Raw genomic sequence first — 19,074 nt, 5'->3', positions numbered from 1 at the left:
AGTTCAACTTCATCCAAAGACATTGAGAAAAACAACAAAACAACAAAAAAAGGCTGATTAAAGGATGGATTTCTGGGTTAAGTGAAACTATAGATCTTATCTTACCTCCTCTTTGTTGGGTAATGTCTGAGTCCTGTTGAACGTGTCATTTCCATTAATACTGATCAGTTCTGCATCTGCAGGTGGATACGGAGCGGGGAAAACCACTACGTCACTCTTCAGTGTGTCTGAGCTGAAACACACGTCATACTGCTGAGTAGATTTAGAGTAAGACCAGCTTCCATCAGGGTGTGTGGTGATCATTGGGGCGCTGTACCTTCTGAAACTGTCGTCTGTCCTGTGGCATTTTACAGCTATTAAACTGATGAGGCTCAGTAAAAATATCACTGACACCGAGGCAATGGCGATCAACAAATACAGGTTTAAATCAGAGAAGTTATCCTCCTTTCTCGGCACATTTCTGAATTGAGTCTGGATTTCCCCTGTACTTTCAACCACCACTACATCAATAGACACAGTCGCTGACAGTGATGGTTGTCCATTATCAGAAACCAATACGACCAACGGGTGAGTTTTCAGGTCATTGTCACTCATTCTCCTCTTAGTCCTTAGTTCCCCGGTGCTGGTTCCGATTCGGAAGAGGTTGGTTCCCTTGGGCTCAGAGATGTGATAAGAAAGCAGCGCATTGTAGCCAGAGTCGGCGTCTACAGCCCTGATCTTGGCCACAAAGTAGCCCGCTTCAGCAGAATACGGAACGTTCTCAGTGTTAACGGAGCCGTGCTCAGAATAGGGCGCGAGAATCCCAGGACTGTTGTCATTCTCATCCAGGATAAAAACGTTCACAGTCACGTTGCTGCTGAGTGGAGGAACACCAGAGTCTGTGGCCTGAACTTTAAACTGGAACGTTTTTATCTCCTCATAGTTAAAAGACTGCAGACTGATTATATCTCCAGTATGAGAGTTTAAATTTACAAATGATGATATTGGAACACTTGTATTTAATAATGAATATGTCATCTTTGTATTTTCATCTGAATCTGGGTCAAAAGCAGACATCGTATAAATGACGTCTCCTACCGGACTGTTCTCTTTCACATAAACATTCACCACGGGTTCTGAGAATAGAGGAGCGTTGTCATTTACATCAGAAACGTGTACAGTAATAACGCTGGTGCTGGAGAGAGGCGGGGTCCCTTCATCCGTAGCTGTGATGGTGACATTATACTGAGAAGCGCTCTCTCTGTCCAGAGGCCCGTCGACCACTAACGAATAATAGTTTTTATAGTTTGTCTCCAGTTTAAATGGGACTTTATTAACAATATCACAATTCACTATTCCATTTTTGCCACCATCTTTATCGAGGACGGACACGAGAGCAATAGCAGTGCCCATCTTGGCGTTCTCCTTCACTGTGTCTAAGAGTGACGTCACAGTGATGTCAGGGGCATTATCGTTGAGGTCCAGCACCTCTACCAACACTTTACAGTGAGCTGCCATCGGGGGCTGGCCTCTGTCACTCACTTCTGCACGGATCTCAAAGGCAGGACTTTTTTCGAAATCTATATGCCCTTTAACTGTGATTGTTCCCGTTTTAGAATCGATTTGAAATCTATCTAATATTTGATCTTGGCCTTTACTTCTTAGCGAATACACCATTTCACTGTTTATGCCTTCATCGACATCAGACGCATTCAGAGTGATTACTTTTGTCCCTATTGCCACGTTTTCGAAAAGTCGAGTCTTATACAACGAGATACTAAAAACCGGAGCGTTATCATTGATGTCCAAAACATTAACTACAATCTCTGATGTTGCCGACCTCGGTGGGTTTCCTCCATCAATGGCCGTCAGTGTGAGCTTTATAACAGCCCGTTTCTCTCGGTCTAACGCTTTCTGCAGCACTAAGTCAGCAGACACACTTTCTCCTCCTTTGTGTATATCAAGAGCGAAGTATTCATTAGGGCTAAGCATGTATGTACTAACAGAATTCTTACCCACATCCGCATCATTTGCCTCTGCTATGGCGAATCTCAAGCCTGGTAATGTACTCTCTGCTATATTGATACTTTGTGATTTTTCAATAAACGACGGAGCATTATCGTTAACATCTAAAATAATGATTTCTAGACGGTAAAGCTTCAACGGACTGTTTATAACGACCTCTACACTGATTGTACATTTCAGAGCCTTCAAACAGAGCTCCTCTCTGTCTATTCTCTCATTCACATAGAGCACACCAGTCTTTAGATTTACCTCGAAATACTTTCTCTTGGACCCGGTGACAATCTGAAACATACGCGACTCCAAATCCTGGACATTGAGGTTTAGATCCTTAGCGATATTTCCCACAGAAGTCCCTGGGTTTACCTCCTCTGAGACGGAATAGGAGAGCTGCCCGCACACGGCTTCCCAGTAACACTCCAGCAACACAAGCAATACATACGTCACAATAGAGCTCCTTCTGTTCGGTAAAGACATCATTCCATCGAACATGAGCCACATATAGATCCGAAGAGATGAAATTACATTTAAAACAATCAAGATTTTGAATGAGTTATTTGTCAAATTCGGATGCAATTGTAGAAGGTAGAAACAGACTGATCTTGATGCCGACTATTCGCTCTCTCGTCCTGCGTCTCTTTGTAACAATGCAGCAAGACATGTTCTCACCCTGTGAAGGCGGGATGAGCCTCTTAACGCCCGTGACCATTTCTCACACTAACGGTCAACAGTGACGCCAAGTGGTGAAAAATGTGACATGCTCCAATCATGAAGCGTAGAAATGCAATTGCCTGCAAAACCAGCAGATACGGTGTATTATGCATGTTCCACCAGAGAGCACGAATCCAATTATCAAATCTAAACACTTAACAACACTGAACATGAATTTCTGAAAATGGGGTGTATCTTGTAGGCAAAATGTAGTTCTAGCTTTCAGCACCACGGACAGCACTAGCAGCCTATGCAGTTAAAAACTCAGTCAGGTTGCTGGGAAAAACGTGTGTGTGTGTTTGTGTGTGTGTGTTCGCATAATCAGCAATAATAGTGATTCAGAGTTACTGTATGTAGGCCATGATAATGAGTAATACACTCCAACCAACAGCAGGCATTAAACCCTTATGGATGACTTAAGTATATTTATATCTCTCTATCTCTTTCCCCTCTTCTATCCCCCTCTCAGGAGCGTAAGCCTGAAGTAGGAAGGTGTGGTGACACCTATCTATCTATCTATCTATCTATCTATCTACATTCCCAGTGACAACTATTCAATTTCTACCCAATATAGCCAGTAAGGCACCTTGGCTTGCTATTAATGGAATGCAGACCATAACTTACTGTTATATCATTACTAGTGATCTGTAATACTGTAGGGTACATAGGCACAACACTGTATGTGTCTAACTAAGAACATATACAGTACCAGTCAAAAGTTTGGACACACCTACACATTCCAGGGTTTTTCATTATTTTGTACTATTTTCTACGTTGTAGAATAACAACAACAATAACAAATATGGAATCCTGTAGTAACCAAAAAAGTGTTAAACAAGTCAAAATATATTTTAGATTCTTCAACCCCAAATCAGATGATTCTGTACTGTGTAGGAGATCAAGTTGAGTGTGTGTGTGTGTGTGTGTTAGGGCTGCATAACTAATCAAATTCACACAGAAATCACATGTTGACATGTGCAATATCCATATCCATCCTCCTAGTTCTATTTCTAGTTCTAGAACTTTTTCAACAGGACAATGACACAACACACTTTCTGGCTGTGTAAGGGCTATTTGACCAAGAAGGAGAGTGATGGAATGCTGCATCACATGACCTGGCCTCCACAATAACCTGTCCTCAAACCAATTGATATGGTTTGCGATGAGTTGGACTGCAGAGTGAAGGAAAAGTAGCCAACAAGTGCTCAACATACATGGGAACTCCTTCAAGGCTGTTGGAAAAGCATTCCAGGTGAAGCTGGTTGAGAGAATGCCAAGAGTGTGCAAAGCTGTCATCATGGCAAGGGGTGCTTACTTTAAATCATATCAAATATAAAATAGATTTAGATTTATTTAACACTTTTTTGGTTACTACATGATTCCATTTGTTTTATTTCATAGTTTTGATATCTTCACTATTATTCTACAATGTAGAAAATAGTAAAAATAAAGAAAACCCTTTGAATGAGTAGGTGTGTCCAAACCTTTGACTGGTACTGTATGTCAGTATACCAGGGAGGAACATTCAATAAATAGACAACAACCTCCCACCTCTCTTTACCCCTCTTGCACCCCCTCTCCTCCCTCTATCGCTTTCTCTCTCTATATATCACACACACACACACACACACACACACACACACACACACACACACACACACACACACACACACACACACACACACACACACACACACACACACACACACACACACACACAGACACAAGCTGATGGGCATAATTGTTTTCCTGCTCATTGATGCAGGACCGGTTGTGGTCTGTTCTATCAACAGATTTCTGGGTATTTTGGTGTATTTTTTTGTATGTTACCCTATATCTCCACAGAGACAGTGGTTAGGAGTTTACGGACGTTTGGTTATGTATAATCCAAGGATTAGGCCCTGGGTGCAGAGGCTCTTGTCCCATTTCTATTCAGTTGGAAACATGAAAGATGATTTGAAATATTAATCATCATCATATTCCGAAGTCATAATCTTCTTCTCCCTATGCCCAATAGAAATAATAACTAGGCAGGTCTGACCCCATCAGAGGATTTCTAGGTCACAATAGGAGAGACCAGAGCAGACACATAACAGTATGGGCCTACATGCACAATAATTAGTCATTCTTGCACGTACGTACTGCTCTCTCTGTTACACACACACACACACACACACACACACACACACACACACACACGGGCTGCACGATATGGGCCACTTTTTTTTTTTTAACCAAATATTGCAACTAAGATTTGGCTTGCAATGTGGATCAAAACATTTTAGTGATGTCACACCCTGACCATAGTTTGCTTTGTATGTTTCTATGTTTTGGTTGGTCAGGGTGTGAGCTGAGTGGGCATTCTATGTTACATGTCTAGTTTGTCTAGTTCTATGTTTGGCCTGATATGGTTCTCAATCAGAGGCAGGTGTTAGTCATTGTCTCTGATTGGGAACCATATTTAGGTAGGCTGTTTGGTGTTGGGTTTTGTGGGTGATTGTCCTTGTTCTGTCTCTGTGTTACTTTGCACCAGTATTAGGCTGTTTCGGTTTTCGTGTTACGTTTATTGTTTTTGTATTTGATATTGTTTACTTTGTCTCATTAAACATGGATCCTCAATAGCCACGCCGCATTTTGGTCTGACTCTCTTTCACCTAAAGAAAGCCGTTACAAGTGAACTATTGGAATCCTAGGACTAGAACTAGGACTAGGACTAGAACTAGAACTAGGAGGATGGATATGGATATTGCACATGTCAACATGTGATTTCTGTGTGAATTTGATTAGTTATGCAGCCCTAACACACACACACACACTCAACTTGATCTCCTACACAGTACAGAATCATCTGATTTGGGGTTATGGCTCACAGTCTACTGAACAGCCTGTTGAACCCCGACCCTGGCTGAGCCAAAATCACTACTTTTACAAACTACTCTAACAAACTCACAGCTAAAATGAACTACGAACACACAGCTTAACTGAACTACACTAAATTTTAAAAAGTATGTGGACACCTGCTCGTCGAACATCTCATTCCAACATCATGGGCATTAATATGGAGTTGGTCCCCCTTTGCTGCTATAACAGCCTCCACTCTTCTGGGAAGGCTTTCCCCTACATGTTGGAACATTGCTGCAGGGACTTGCTTCCATTCAGCTACAAGAGCATTAGTGAGGTCGGCCGCTGATGTTGGGCGATTAGGCCTGGCTCGCAGTCGGCGTTCCAATTCATTGCGAAGGTGTTCAATGGGGTTGAGGTCAGAGCTCTGTGCAGGCCAGTCAAGTTCTACCACACTGATCGACAAATCATTTCTGTAAAGACCGCGCTTTGTGAACAGGGGCATTGTCATGCTGAAACAGGAAAGGGCCTTCCCCAAACTGTTGCCACAAAGTTGGAAGCACATAATCATCTAGAATGTCATTGTATGCTGTAGTGTTAAGATTTCCCTTCAGTGTAACTAAGGGGCATAGCCCGAATCATGAAAAACAGCCCCAGACCATTATTCCTCCTCCACCAAACTTTACAGTTGGCACTATGCATTGGGGCAGGTAGCGTTCTCCTGGTATCTGTCGAACTCAAATTTGTCCGTCGGACTGCCAGATGGTGAAGTGTTATTGATCGCTTCAGAACACGTTTCCACTGCTCCAGAGTCCAATGGCCATGGAAACCCATTTCATGAAGCTCCCGACGAACAGTTCTTGTGCTGACATTGCTTCCAGAGGCAGTTTGGAACTCGGTAGTGAGTGTTGCAACCGAGAACATATGTTTTGTACGTGTTACACGCTTCAGCACTCGACAGTCTCATTTTGTGAGCTTGTGTGGCCTACCACTTACCGGCTGAGCCATTGTTGCTCCAAAACATTTCCACTTCACAATAACAGCACTTACAGTTGACCGGGGCAGCTCTGGCAGGGCAGAAATTTGCTATGATAGTGCCACGTTGAAAGTCACTGAGCACTTCAGTAAGGCTATTCTACTGCCGATGTTTGTCTATGGAGATTGCATGGGTGCTCAATTTTGTACACCTGTCAGCAATGGGTGTAGATGAAATAGCCAAATCCACTCATTTGAAGGGGTGTCCACATACTTTTGTATATACAGTGGCTGGAAAAAGTATGTGAACCCTTTGGAATAACCTGCACTTCTGCATAAATTGGTCATAACATTTTATCTGATCTTCATCTAGGTCACAACAAAAGACAAACAGTCTTCTTAAACTACTAACACTCAAACAATAATATATTTTCATGTCTTTCTTGAACACACCGTGTAAACATTCACAGTGTAGGGTGGGAAAAGTATGTGAACCCTTGGATTTAATAACTGGCTGACACTCCTTTGGCAGCAATAACCTCAACCAAACGTTTTCTGTAGTTGCGGATCAAACCTGCACAACAGTCAGGAAGAATTTTGGACCATTCCTCTTTACAAAATTGTTTCAGTTCAGCAATATTCTTGTCTGGTGTGAACTGCTCTCTTGAGGTCATGCCACAGCATCTCAATTGGGTTGAGGTCAGGACTGCCACTCCAGAAGGCTTATTTTCTTCTGTTGAAGCCATTATGTTGTTGATTTACTTCTGTGTTTTGGGTCGTTTTCCTGTTGCATCACCCAACTTCTGTTGAGCTTCAATTGGCGGACAGATAGACTTACATTCTCCTGTAAAATGTCTTGATAAACTTGGGAATTCATTTTTCAGATGATGATAACAAGCTGTCCAGGCCCTGAGGCAGCAAAGCAGCCCCAAACCATGATGCTCCCTCCACCATACTTTACAGTTGGGATGAGGTTTTGATGTTGGTGTGTTGTACCTTTTTTTCTCCACACATAGTGTTGTGTGTTCCTTCCAAACAACTCAACTGTAGTTTCATCTGTCCACAGAATATTTTGCCAGTAGCGCTGTGGAACATCCAGGTGCACTTTTGCAAACTTCAGACGTGAGGCAATGTTTTTTTTGGACAGCAGTGGCTTCTTCCGTGGTGTCCTTCCATGAACACCATTCTTGTTTAGTGTTTAATGTTTAATGTATCGTAGACTCGTCAACAGAGATGTTAGCATGTTCCAGAGATTTCTGTAAGTCTTTAGCTGACACTAGGATTCTTCTTAACCTCAGAGCATTCTGCGCTGTGCTCTTGCAGTTATCTTTGGGAGAGGGAGAGTAGCAACAGTGCTGAATTTTCTCCATTTATAGACAATTTGTCTTACCGTGGACTGATGAACATCAAGGCCTTTAGAGATACTTTTGAAACCCTTTCCAGCTTTATGCAAGTCAACAGTTCTTTATCTTAGGTCTTCTGAGATCTCTTTTGTTCGAGGCATGGTTCACATCAGGCAATGCTTCTTGTGAATAGCAAAATCTAATTTTGTGAGTGTTTTTTATAGGGCAAGGCAACTTTGACCAACATCTCCAATCTCGTCTCATTGATTGGACTCCAGGTTAAGTGTCGCCTGACTCCAATGAGCTTTTGGAGAAGTCATTAGCCAAGGGGTTCAAATACTCCTTCAAATACTTTTTCCAACCTACACTGTTAATGTTTAAATAATGTATTCAATATAGACAAGAAAAATACAATAGTTTGTGTGTTATTAGTTTAACCGCAGCATGTTTGTCTATTGTCTATTGTTGTGACTTAGAAGATCAGATCACATTTTATGACCAATTCATGCAGAAATCCAGATAATTCCAAAGGGTTCACATACTTTTTCTTGCCACTGTAAGGCGTACGAAGACACAGCTGAACTACACTCCCTTAACCAAGGAATCTCAAGCAGAAGAGATGCTTTCATATCCCACACTTTCAGATGCACAAGTCCTAAAAGACAATAATGAGTACGTGTTGTGGCGTTGTAGTCGTTCACCAGGGAAAAGGGATTTCATATCTACTCAGCACTTAGTGACCTATCAACATTCCAATATAGCCCTGCCTCGTGGTTATTTAATTGTGTCAGGAGGGTAAGTGCCTTCATATAATGTCATCAACTTATTTAACACTTTCATTTAACACTTTTTTTGTGTTGGGGTTTGTGGGTGGTTGTTTCCTGTCTTTGTGTTCTCTGCACCAGATAGGACTGTTTCGGGTTTTGCCACGTTTGTTATTTTGTATTTGTGTACTGTTCACGTTATCGTCTTTTATTAAACATGTTGAACACGAACTACGCTGCGTCTTGGTCCTCCGATCCTTCTCGCTTCTCCTCCTCAGACGAAGAGGAGGAGGAAAACCATTACAATCATGACATCCAGACATCATAACATCAAGTCATCAAGACATCATAACATCCTAAAATCATGACATCATAACATAATGACATAACATCATGACATCCAGACATCATGACATCATGAGATGGACAGTCATTAGAAAGTTCATGGTTTGAGTGGTCATCTGAGGGAAAGGCAGGCAGCGTGGTCTCATCAAGGTGCCTCGCTGTCTCTGTCTTTTCCGTAACGTTAGCTATATATTATCATTGCTCTTTAAGTAAATGTTAGCTGACCCATATCTGGCCATATCCATCTCTCCCACTGACCCACTCTCAGTGGAGCCAGACCTCAAATAGAGCATGCTCAGTAGGGACATGCGGTGTGAAATGGATCATTCCTGAGGTGTGAAATATGCGGATGTCATAGACCAACGGCATAATTTCCTCCTCTCTTTGCTCACTATACTGCTGGGATGGGAGGATCCGCAGAGGGGGCAATGAAACAATTAGATAGGAAGACAGGAGGCTTGCACACAAGCAAAAACACAAACACCCCTACACAAATACATGAATATTCAGTCTCCTCAATTACACTGGAATTCTGCTGCATGGAATCACCCCAACTATTCCTCATTATGCAACATGTCCAGAGGGTATGATAACCGAATGCTCTACATTATTAATAACTAGTAAACGGTTGGTAAAGAAAGAGACCGAACGTTCGCTTCCTGATTGTAGATAAATGGGGTATGATCTATCTATCTATCTATCTATCTATCTATCTATCTATCTATCTATCTATCTATCTATCTATCTATCTATCTATCTATCTATCTATCTATCTATCTATGTCTATCTATCTATCTATCTATCTATCTATCTATCTATCTATCTATCTATCTATCTATCTATCTATCTATCTATCTATCTATCTATCTATCTATGTCTGTCTGTCTGTCTGTCTGTCTGTCTGTCTGTCTGTCTGTCTGTCTGTCTGTCTGTCTGTCTGTCTGTCTGTCTGTCTGTCTGTCTGTCTGTCTGTCTGTCTGTCTGTCTGTCTGTCTGTCTGTCTGTCTGTCTGTCTGTCTGTCTGTCTGTCTGTCTGTCTGTCTGTCTGTCTGTCTGTCTGTCTGTCTTATTAACCAGGAGGGGCAGGGAGAGAGAAGGAGCAAGAAGGTGGGTACCAAGGGAGATTTTTTCGAGGGTGTTGATGTGTGTAGCCTATGTGCTTGTGTGTGTGTGCATATGTGTGTGTGTGTCCACCTGTGCATCTTGAAATTAGAGCGTGTCTGGGAGGAGAAGGGGGATGAGTAGCCTACTCATGTTTATTTATTTTTTAACAAAAACCCATTGTTTCATACTGTTGAGTGAATGGGCATTTACTCTCTCTCTGTGTGTGTTCGTGTGTATGTTAGTGTGTTTGTTAGTGTGTGTGTTAGTGTGTGTGTTAGTGTGTATGTTAGTGTGTATGTTAGTGTGTGTGTTAGTGTGTTTGTTAGTGTGTGTGTTAGTGTGTGTGTTAGTGTGTGTGTTAGTGTGTATGTTAGTGTGTGTCTTAGTGTGTATGTTAGTGTGTATGTTAGTGTGTATGTTAGTGTGTGTGTTAGTGTGTATGTTAGTGTGTTTGTTAGTGTGTATGTTAGTGTGTTTGTTAGTGTGTATGTTAGTGTGTATGTTAGTGTGTATGTTAGTGTGTTTGTTAGTGTGTGTGTTAGTGTGTGTGTTAGTGTGTATGTTTCTGCTTGAGTGTGTATGTTAGTGTGTATGTTAGTGTGTATGTTAGTGTGTTTGTTAGTGTGTGTGTTAGTGTGTGTGTTAGTGTGTATGTTTCTGCTTGAGTGTGTATGTTAGTGTGTATGTTAGTGTGTGTGTTAGTGGGTATGTTAGTGTGTATGTTAGTGTGTATGTTAGTGTGTATGTTAGTGTGTATGTTAGTGTGTATGTTAGTGTGTATGTTAGTGTGTATGTTAGTGTGTATGTTAGTGTGTATGTTAGTGTGTATGTTAGTGTGTATGTTAGTGTGTATGTTAGTGTGTGTGTTAGTGTGTATGTTAGTGTGTGTGTTAGTGTGTATGTTAGTGTGTATGTTAGTGTGTATGTTAGTGTGTATGTTAGTGTGTATGTTAGTGTGTATGTTAGTGTGTATGTTAGTGTGTATGTTAGTGTGTATGTTAGTGTGTATGTTAGTGTGTATGTTAGTGTGTATGTTAGTGTGTTTGTTAGTGTGTGTGTTAGTGTGTGTGTTAGTGTGTATGTTTCTGCTTGAGTGTGTATGTTAGTGTGTATGTTAGTGTGTATGTTAGTGTGTTTGTTAGTGTGTGTGTTAGTGTGTGTGTTAGTGTGTATGTTTCTGCTTGAGTGTGTATGTTAGTGTGTATGTTAGTGTGTGTGTTAGTGGGTGTGTTAGTGGGTGTGTTAGTGTGTGTTTTAGTGGGTGTGTTAGTGTGTGTGTTAGTGGGTGAGAGAGTGGGTCTGTGTTAGCACATGAAGGAGGGGTGGGGAGCTCTGTTAGCAGAACAAGCGAGTTTCTCCTCCTCCTCTCCTCCTTCTGCACAGCTCTCTGGTCTCCATGGTAACCACACCTAACCATGAGGGAGCGGGGGCTGAGGACATGCGCACACACACTCAAACACACACTCAAACACACACTCAAACACACAATCAAATGCACACACAGAAACACACAGTAACACACACACACATGGGTGAAGGCTTATTATTCAAAGGCAGCTGAGAGCATGAATGATAACACAAGTCCTTCTGGATCTCCTCCTGCTTTCTGCACAGCTCTCCTATTCAGAGATTCCTATCTGCTTCTGTTCATATTCACACTGCCCTGTCATATCTGAGCACTGAGTACAAAGCATACTCCCCACGATGTGACACCCAAAGAAACACACACACCACACACCACACACCACACACACCACACACACACACACTGGGTTGCTGCTGGCTTGCTCATGCATTGATAGTGTAGCGCAGCAGCATATTCACTGTGAGAGCTAGCAGCTCCCATCTCCATCACCACACCCCCACAGAGAGTCTGACCTTCTCACTCGGCCTGCCCAGCTCCCTGCACCCTCACTGGGACAAGGCTCCAGAGACCTCCCCCTATCTGTGGTAACACAGACCATACAGTGACCATATCCCTTTATGAGGACAGATACTGATACAGACACACACCACGTTGTCTATGTATTGCTATGGTAAGCACAGTATAGGGAGCAGCATCTATGCCATACACCTATGTGATGCATCTCTTTAGTACCATGCCTCCCTTATGGACAAGACCAGACAAAGAAAAAACCTTTCTGTAGCACATAGTGACCCGTCTTCCACAGCTGTATGCCTCCTCTGTGTGTGCTTCCTGCTGTAAGATCAGTGCAGCAGAGATACAGTCCTCTGTAGGCTTGTGTAACAGACAGACTATTACAGTCCTCTGTAGGCTTGTGTAACAGACAGACTATTACAGTCCTCTGTAGGCTTGTGTAACAGACAGACTATTACAGTCCTCTGTAGGCTTGTGTAACAGACAGACTATTACAGTCCTCTGTAGGCTTGTGTAACAGACAGACTAGTACAGTCCTCTGTAGGCTTGTGTAACAGACAGACTATTACAGTCCTCTGTAGGCTTGTGTAACAGACAGACTATTACAGTCCTCTGTAGGCTTGTGTAACAGACAGACTATTACAGTCCTCTGTAGGCTTGTGTAACAGACAGACTATTACAGTCCTCTGTAGGCTTGTGTAACAGACAGACTATTACAGTCCTCTGTAGGCTTGTGTAACAGACAGACTATTACAGTCCTCTGTAGGCTTGTGTAACAGACAGACTATTACAGTCCTCTGTAGGCTTGTGTAACAGACAGACTATTTACAGTCCTCTGTAGGCTTGTGTAACAGACAGACTATTACAGTCCTCTGTAGGCTTGTGTAACAGACAGACTATTTACAGTCCTCTGTAGGCTGTGTAACAGACAGACTATTACAGTCCTCTGAGGCTTGTGTAACAGACAGACTATTTACAGTCCTCTGTAGGCTTGTGTAACAGACAGACTATTACAGTCCTCTGTAGGCTTGTGTAACAGACAGACTATTTACAGTCCTCTGTAGGCTTGTGTAACAGACAGACTATTACAGTCCTCTGTAGGCTTGTGTAACAGACAGACTATGCAGGAGTGTGTTATAATAATGCTATCAATAAAACCCCACCCTACTGCAGCATGACGCTAATGACAAAGCTATTGTGGTACAGTGGGAAGGGAGGGGGAGGAGAAAAGGAGGGAGAGAGAGAGGAGGAAAGGAGGGAGAGAGAGGAGGAAGGGAGGGAGAGAGTGAGGAGGAAAGCAGGGAGAGAGAGAGGAGGAAAGGAGGGAGAGCGAGGAGGAAGGAAGGGGAGAGAGAGAGAGGGGAGGAAGGGGGATGGAGATAGGAGGAAGGGAGAGAGTGGGAGGCAAGTGAGAGAACGAGAGAGAGAAAGGGGGAGAAATACAGTAAAATGGGAGAGAATGAGAGAGGTGGAGAGAAAAGGAGGGAGAGACGGGGAGTGAGGGAGAGAGAGAAAGGGGGAGAAATACAGTAAAATGGGAGAGAATGAGAGAGGTGGAGAGAAAAGGAGGGAGAGACGGGGAGTGAGGGAGAGAGAGAGGAGGAAGGGAGGGGAGAGAGAGAGGAGGAAGGGAGGGAGAGAGAGAGGAGGAAAGGAGGGGAGAGAGAGAGGAGGAAAGGAGGGAGAGACGGGGAGTGAGGGAGAGAGAGGAGGAAGGGAGGGGAGAGAGAGAGGAGGAAGGGAGGGAGAGAGAGAGGAGGAAAGGAGGGAGAGACGGGGAGTGAGGGAGAGAGAGAAAGTGGAAGAGAGCTGAAAGGGAAAGAAAGAAGGAAGAGAGGGATGGAGAAATGAGAGCAGAGAGAAATGTGTAAAGATGGGAAGTCATGTAGAAGAAAGCCAACTTGTGTAACATCACATGGCCAATTGCCTATTCCTTAAATATATTTTTCATAACCTCAAATTATTCAGAGATAGATTTGAGGAGTTTTTAAACATCATATGCACACACACACACACACGATGAATCGCTCCCAGTATTTAATCCAACTAGTACTTAATCATTTATTTCCAAATCTGTGTTCCCCTCGTTCCTGGATAAGTAGGACAGGGGCGGGACCAGAGTCACAGGAAGGAACTAGATGAAAACCAGGACACAGCAATATGCAGCGTGCACACACACACACACACCCGGCAGATATAGATACAGACCGAGTAACCAAACACAACACTCACATGGAAAACAATGGCACAATGCCCACAATGCTTTGGACTCACATAATTAGCTACTGCACTGTGACAGCAAAATAACTGGATGAAAACTAGCATCTTACCATGGCTGAAATCACACTGTTGTCTACCTTCGTGCCTTTGTGGCTTATGTCAAATTGATAGAAAGACATGAACGTAATGCTACAGCGATCATCTTTCATATCAGAATAACTGTGCATAAGGAAATATGACCTCTCGGAAAAGACCAAGCAAACTATTAATTCTTGAAGTCAACAGACGACAGTGTGTTATTGAAGCTGCAGAGCTGAAACGAATTGGAAGTCAGCATGCATGCGAGTGTCTGGGTTACTAGTTTAGTAGTGTCTGGGTTAGTAGTTTAGTATTGTCTGGGTTAGTAGTTTCGTAGTGTCTGGGTTACTAGTTTAGTAGTGTCTGGGTTAGTAGTTTAGTATTGTCTGGGTTAGTAGTTTAGTAGTGTCTGGGTTACTAGTTTAGTAGTGTCTGGGTTAATAGTTTAGTAGTGTCTGGGTTAGTAGTTTAGTAGTGTCTGGGTTACTAGTTTAGTAGTGTCTGGGTTAATAGTTTAGTAGTGTCTGGGTTAGTAGTTTAGTAGTGTCTGGGTTACTAGTTTAGTAGTGTCTGGGTTAGTAGTTTAGTATTGTCTGGGTTAGTAGTTTCGTAGTGTCTGGGTTACTAGTTTAGTAGTGTCTGGGTTAGTAGTTTAGTATTGTCTGGGTTAGTAGTTTAGTAGTGTCTGGGTTACTAGTTTAGTAGTGTCTGGGTTAATAGTTTAGTAGTGTCTGGGTTAGTAGTTTAGTAGTGTCTGGGTTAGTAGTTTAGTAGTGTCTGGGTTAGTAGTTTAGTAGTGTCTGGGTTACTCGTTTAGTAGTGTCTGGGTTAGTCGTTTAGTAGTGTCTTGATTAGTAGTGTCTGGGCTACTAGTTTAGTAGTGTCTGGATTACTAGTTTAGTAGTGTCTGGGTTAGTAGTTTAGTAGTGTCTGGATTAATAGTTTAGTAGAGTCTGGGTTAATAGTTTAGTAGTGTCTGGGTTAGTAGTTTAGTAGTGTCTGGGTTAGTAGTTTAGTAGTGTCTGGGTTAGTAGTTTAGTAGTGTCTGGATTAGTAGTTTAGTAGTGTCTGGATTAGTAGTTTAGTAGTGTCTGGATTAGTAGTTTAGTAGTGGCTGGGTTAATAGTTTAGTAGTGTCTGGGTTAATAGTTTAGTAGTGGCTGGATTAGTAGTTTAGTAGTGGCTGGGTTAATAGTTTAGTAGTGTCTGGGTTAATAGTTTAGTAGTGTCTGGATTAGTAGTTTAGTTGTGTCTGGATTAGTAGTTTAGTAGTGGCTGGATTAGTAGTTTAGTAGTGGCTGGATTAGTAGTTTAGTAGTGGCTGGGTTAATAGTTTAGTAGTGTCTGGGTTAATAGTTTAGTAGTGTCTGGATTAGTAGTTTAGTTGTGTCTGGATTAGTAGTTTAGTAGTGTCTGGGTTAGTAGTTTAGTAGTGTCTGGATTAGTAGTTTAGTAGTGTCTGGGTTAATAGTTTAGTAGTGTCTGGATTAGTAGTTTAGTTGTGTCTGGATTAGTAGTTTAGTGGTGGCTGGGTTAGTAGTTTAGTAGTGTCTGGATTATTAGTGTACGAGACAGAGGAATGACCTGTGTTAGAGGAAAACAACCATGCTATCAAAAGCAAGGCCATGGTTGGCTGTTGATTGCGTATCCACACAATAAGCATCAGCAATAATAACTCTGATAGGCTGTCCAGACCTCACACGCCTATAAAAAGCTCTTTCATTTGCTCTCAAAGAGTGTCTGGGACACAGGCGGTGTCTGATAGAATCACAGTCCCCTTAGGGCCACCTTCGGAGGGGTAAGAGCCCCACAGCATAACTGCTTCGCTACCTCCCCCCTTTCACCCACCGTGACACACATGCTCCCCCCCTCCCAGTTCCCCTACCCCTCCCTCATCTCCCCATTCTAAAGAGCACTACCATGAATCGAGGACAGTGAGCCCACGAGGACAGAATGAATAGGCATCTATTATGTACAAACACTGTCAGTGACACACTATTACACACGTATAGAGAGAGACTAAGACGACATTGAAACACGTATAATCAGGGATTTTACTATACCGTTAGTTTTCTGGGTTGTGTGTGTGAGAGAGACTGGGGGCGACTTCGGGGATCCTGCCTTAACGTTTCACTTCTCATCTGTATCCAAAACAGAAACACAACAAACATTTGTAGCGCACAAACAATATGATCTGCCACCCCACGTCTGTTAGGCTTGCAGGGAAAAACAGAGAAATGTGTCCGGAATTGCCAAGAATGCAGCCATGCTGCATTCAACTGTACATACTGTATATAAACTGGGTGATATTCAGAACGCATTTAATCACTGTTACACATGCACATATATGGGTAAAGAGCACACGCACATGTTTGTGTGTGAGTGAACAGGATATGGGCCAGAACCCACTACCCCCAGCTAAACAATACAGACGAGAAACACATTAGCAATAGCCATCAATACCTCTCTGAACACGCACTCAGCGTCAGCATAGTACATCACTGAACATTGACACACACACACACACACACACACACACACACACACACACACACACACACACACACACACACACACACACACACACACACACACACACACACACACACACACACACACACACACACACACTGACACACACTGATTGAGTTAGTTCAGCCTTTGACCAGGAGAGGGGGATTTTTCCTTTAGTTCCTTTCTAAACCCTGGCTCTCGACTAGAGATGAGATGATTAGATTCTCCTCACAATACACCCACCTCCACAAAACCACATATCGCTTGATAAATTCACCCAGTCTCACCCACCCACAAAACCACACATCGCTTGATAAACACACCCAGTCTCACCCACCCACAAAACCACACATCGCTTGATAAATACACACTCACCCACCCACAAAACCACATATCGCTTGATAAATACACCCAGTCTCACCCACCTCCACAAACCACATATCGCTTGATAAATACACACTCTCTCACCCACCTCCACAAACCACATATCATTTGATAAATACACACTCTCTCACCCACCTCCACAAACCACATATCATTTGATAAATACACACTCTCTCACCCACCTCCACAAACCACATATCATTTGATAAATACACACACTCTCAACCACCCACAAAACCACATATTGCTTGATAAATACATTGACTCTCAGACACACAGCACATAAACTATATCCATGGTTCAGGTATTAAATTTGTCTGGGATGCTACCATGCGTGCATCTCTCTCCCCTGCGGAAATTAAAAAGACAAACTCCCATCGTGTTCTGAACAAGAGAGACAGAGTACACAGCTGTACAAAACCCAGCCCTCTCGGCCAGATACTCATCTACACAATGACTCGCTGAAGACACCCAGCAAATCTACATTTACACAGAAATCTAAACCCGGGCACACCATGCTTCTTACTGACAGCCTAATCATCCACAGAACGGCTGTGTCAATCTTTCTCAATAGACAGATATATAAGATAGCAGTGCAGCCTTAACGTATTTTTGTAATACCGGTCTCCTTCATACGTATTAGGAGGTATGCAGGCAGTTTACAGTACTGTGTGGGCCGCTAGGACCAGCCTTGGTGTGGGAGGCCTTGACCCACTTCTTCAGATAAGACTGAATAATGCAGCGGAGCTCTGGTCTGCAGAGAGAGAGAGAGAGAGAGAGAGAGAGAGAGAGAGAGAGAGACTTTGGAAGCAGTTTGAAAGGGCTTCTCAGCCTTCTCCACTTTATAAAATAATAACTCAACTGTTCCCAAAGCTTCACCTCTCGCTGTAGTCCTTCTTGGAAAACATTGCACTTTCAACATAAAAACTGAATCATGTACATGGACATCTCCCCAACACATGCATCATCAAAAGCCTTGCTGTCAGGCCAGATGCATGCATTAACCAATGTGGTGTGTGTGTGTGTATGCTACATTTCATTGGTGCCCTGTATGTAGGTCACATGTCCAACATACATTACAGTTCTCTAAGGGGGCTAAAGACCCTAGTCTGATGACTCACACTCAATTCTTCCGCTGCTCTGTGGTTCGCTACATACTTTAGCCTGAGACTGACATAATTTAAGTCGTTTGTGGGAACGAGGGGCGCGAGGGGTGTTGTACAAAACAAAGTCATTAGTGATTGGATGATCTCTAACCAATCAGAGTATCAATGCAAACAAGGATTTTTCAAACCACCGCTTTACCTACACGTGTTCTGACTCTGACCCAACCCATCGGTTTCTGGACCAATCAGACGGCCCTGAATGTGTTTGCAATCGGTAAAGGGTTGGGGAGGTACTCAGATCCAGACTCATTGAGCAGAAGGACCTAACATCCATGGGCGTGGCATAGAGTTTGGCCTGAGCAAGGAGTCTGGGTAGCCAGGCAATTAAAACCCTGTTAACCTGGGCCGTTATATTTATTTCTGCCATCTGGGTTATTCCACCAATTAGGTGCCTTTTGAATAGTGTAACTGGGTGACATTTTTGAGGGGTTTTCCCATATATATATATATATATATATATATATATATATATATATATATATATATATATATTTCACCTTTTTTAACCAGGTAGGCCAGTTGAGAACAAGTTCTCATTTACAACTGCGACCTGGCCAAGATAAAGCAAAGCAGTGCGACAAAAACAACAACACAGAGTTACACATAAACAAACGTACAGTCAATAACACAAAAGAAAAGAAAATATAAAAATCTATGTACAGTGTGTGCAAATGTAGAAGAGTAGGGAGGTAAGGCAATAAATAGCCCCTAGAGGTGAAAATAATGACAATTTAGCTTTAATACCTGGA

General features: G+C 42.6%; 1 protein-coding gene across 6 annotated transcripts in view; it reads right to left on the bottom strand.

Moving 5' to 3' along the window:
- Positions 1-19,074, bottom strand: part of LOC112256118 (protocadherin alpha-C2) — a 198,456-nt gene that overhangs the window by 109,845 nt on the left and 69,537 nt on the right. For 5 of the 6 annotated variants that reach the window (XM_042325770.1, XM_042325772.1, XM_042325768.1 and 2 more), the window contains exon 2: positions 16,325-16,402. In XM_042325770.1, the coding sequence (XP_042181704.1) occupies positions 16,325-16,402 (78 nt within the window). Of the gene's footprint in view, positions 1-105; positions 2,633-16,324; positions 16,403-19,074 lie in introns of those variants that run through there. The other variant, XM_042325775.1, reaches the window with a different exon arrangement.

This window comes from Oncorhynchus tshawytscha, linkage group LG08 (genome assembly GCF_018296145.1).
Source record: "Oncorhynchus tshawytscha isolate Ot180627B linkage group LG08, Otsh_v2.0, whole genome shotgun sequence".
In the NCBI taxonomy this organism is placed as follows: domain Eukaryota; kingdom Metazoa; phylum Chordata; class Actinopteri; order Salmoniformes; family Salmonidae; genus Oncorhynchus; species Oncorhynchus tshawytscha.
Note: the sequence above shows the minus strand (reverse complement) of the source record. Positions and strands in the feature narration are given on the sequence as shown.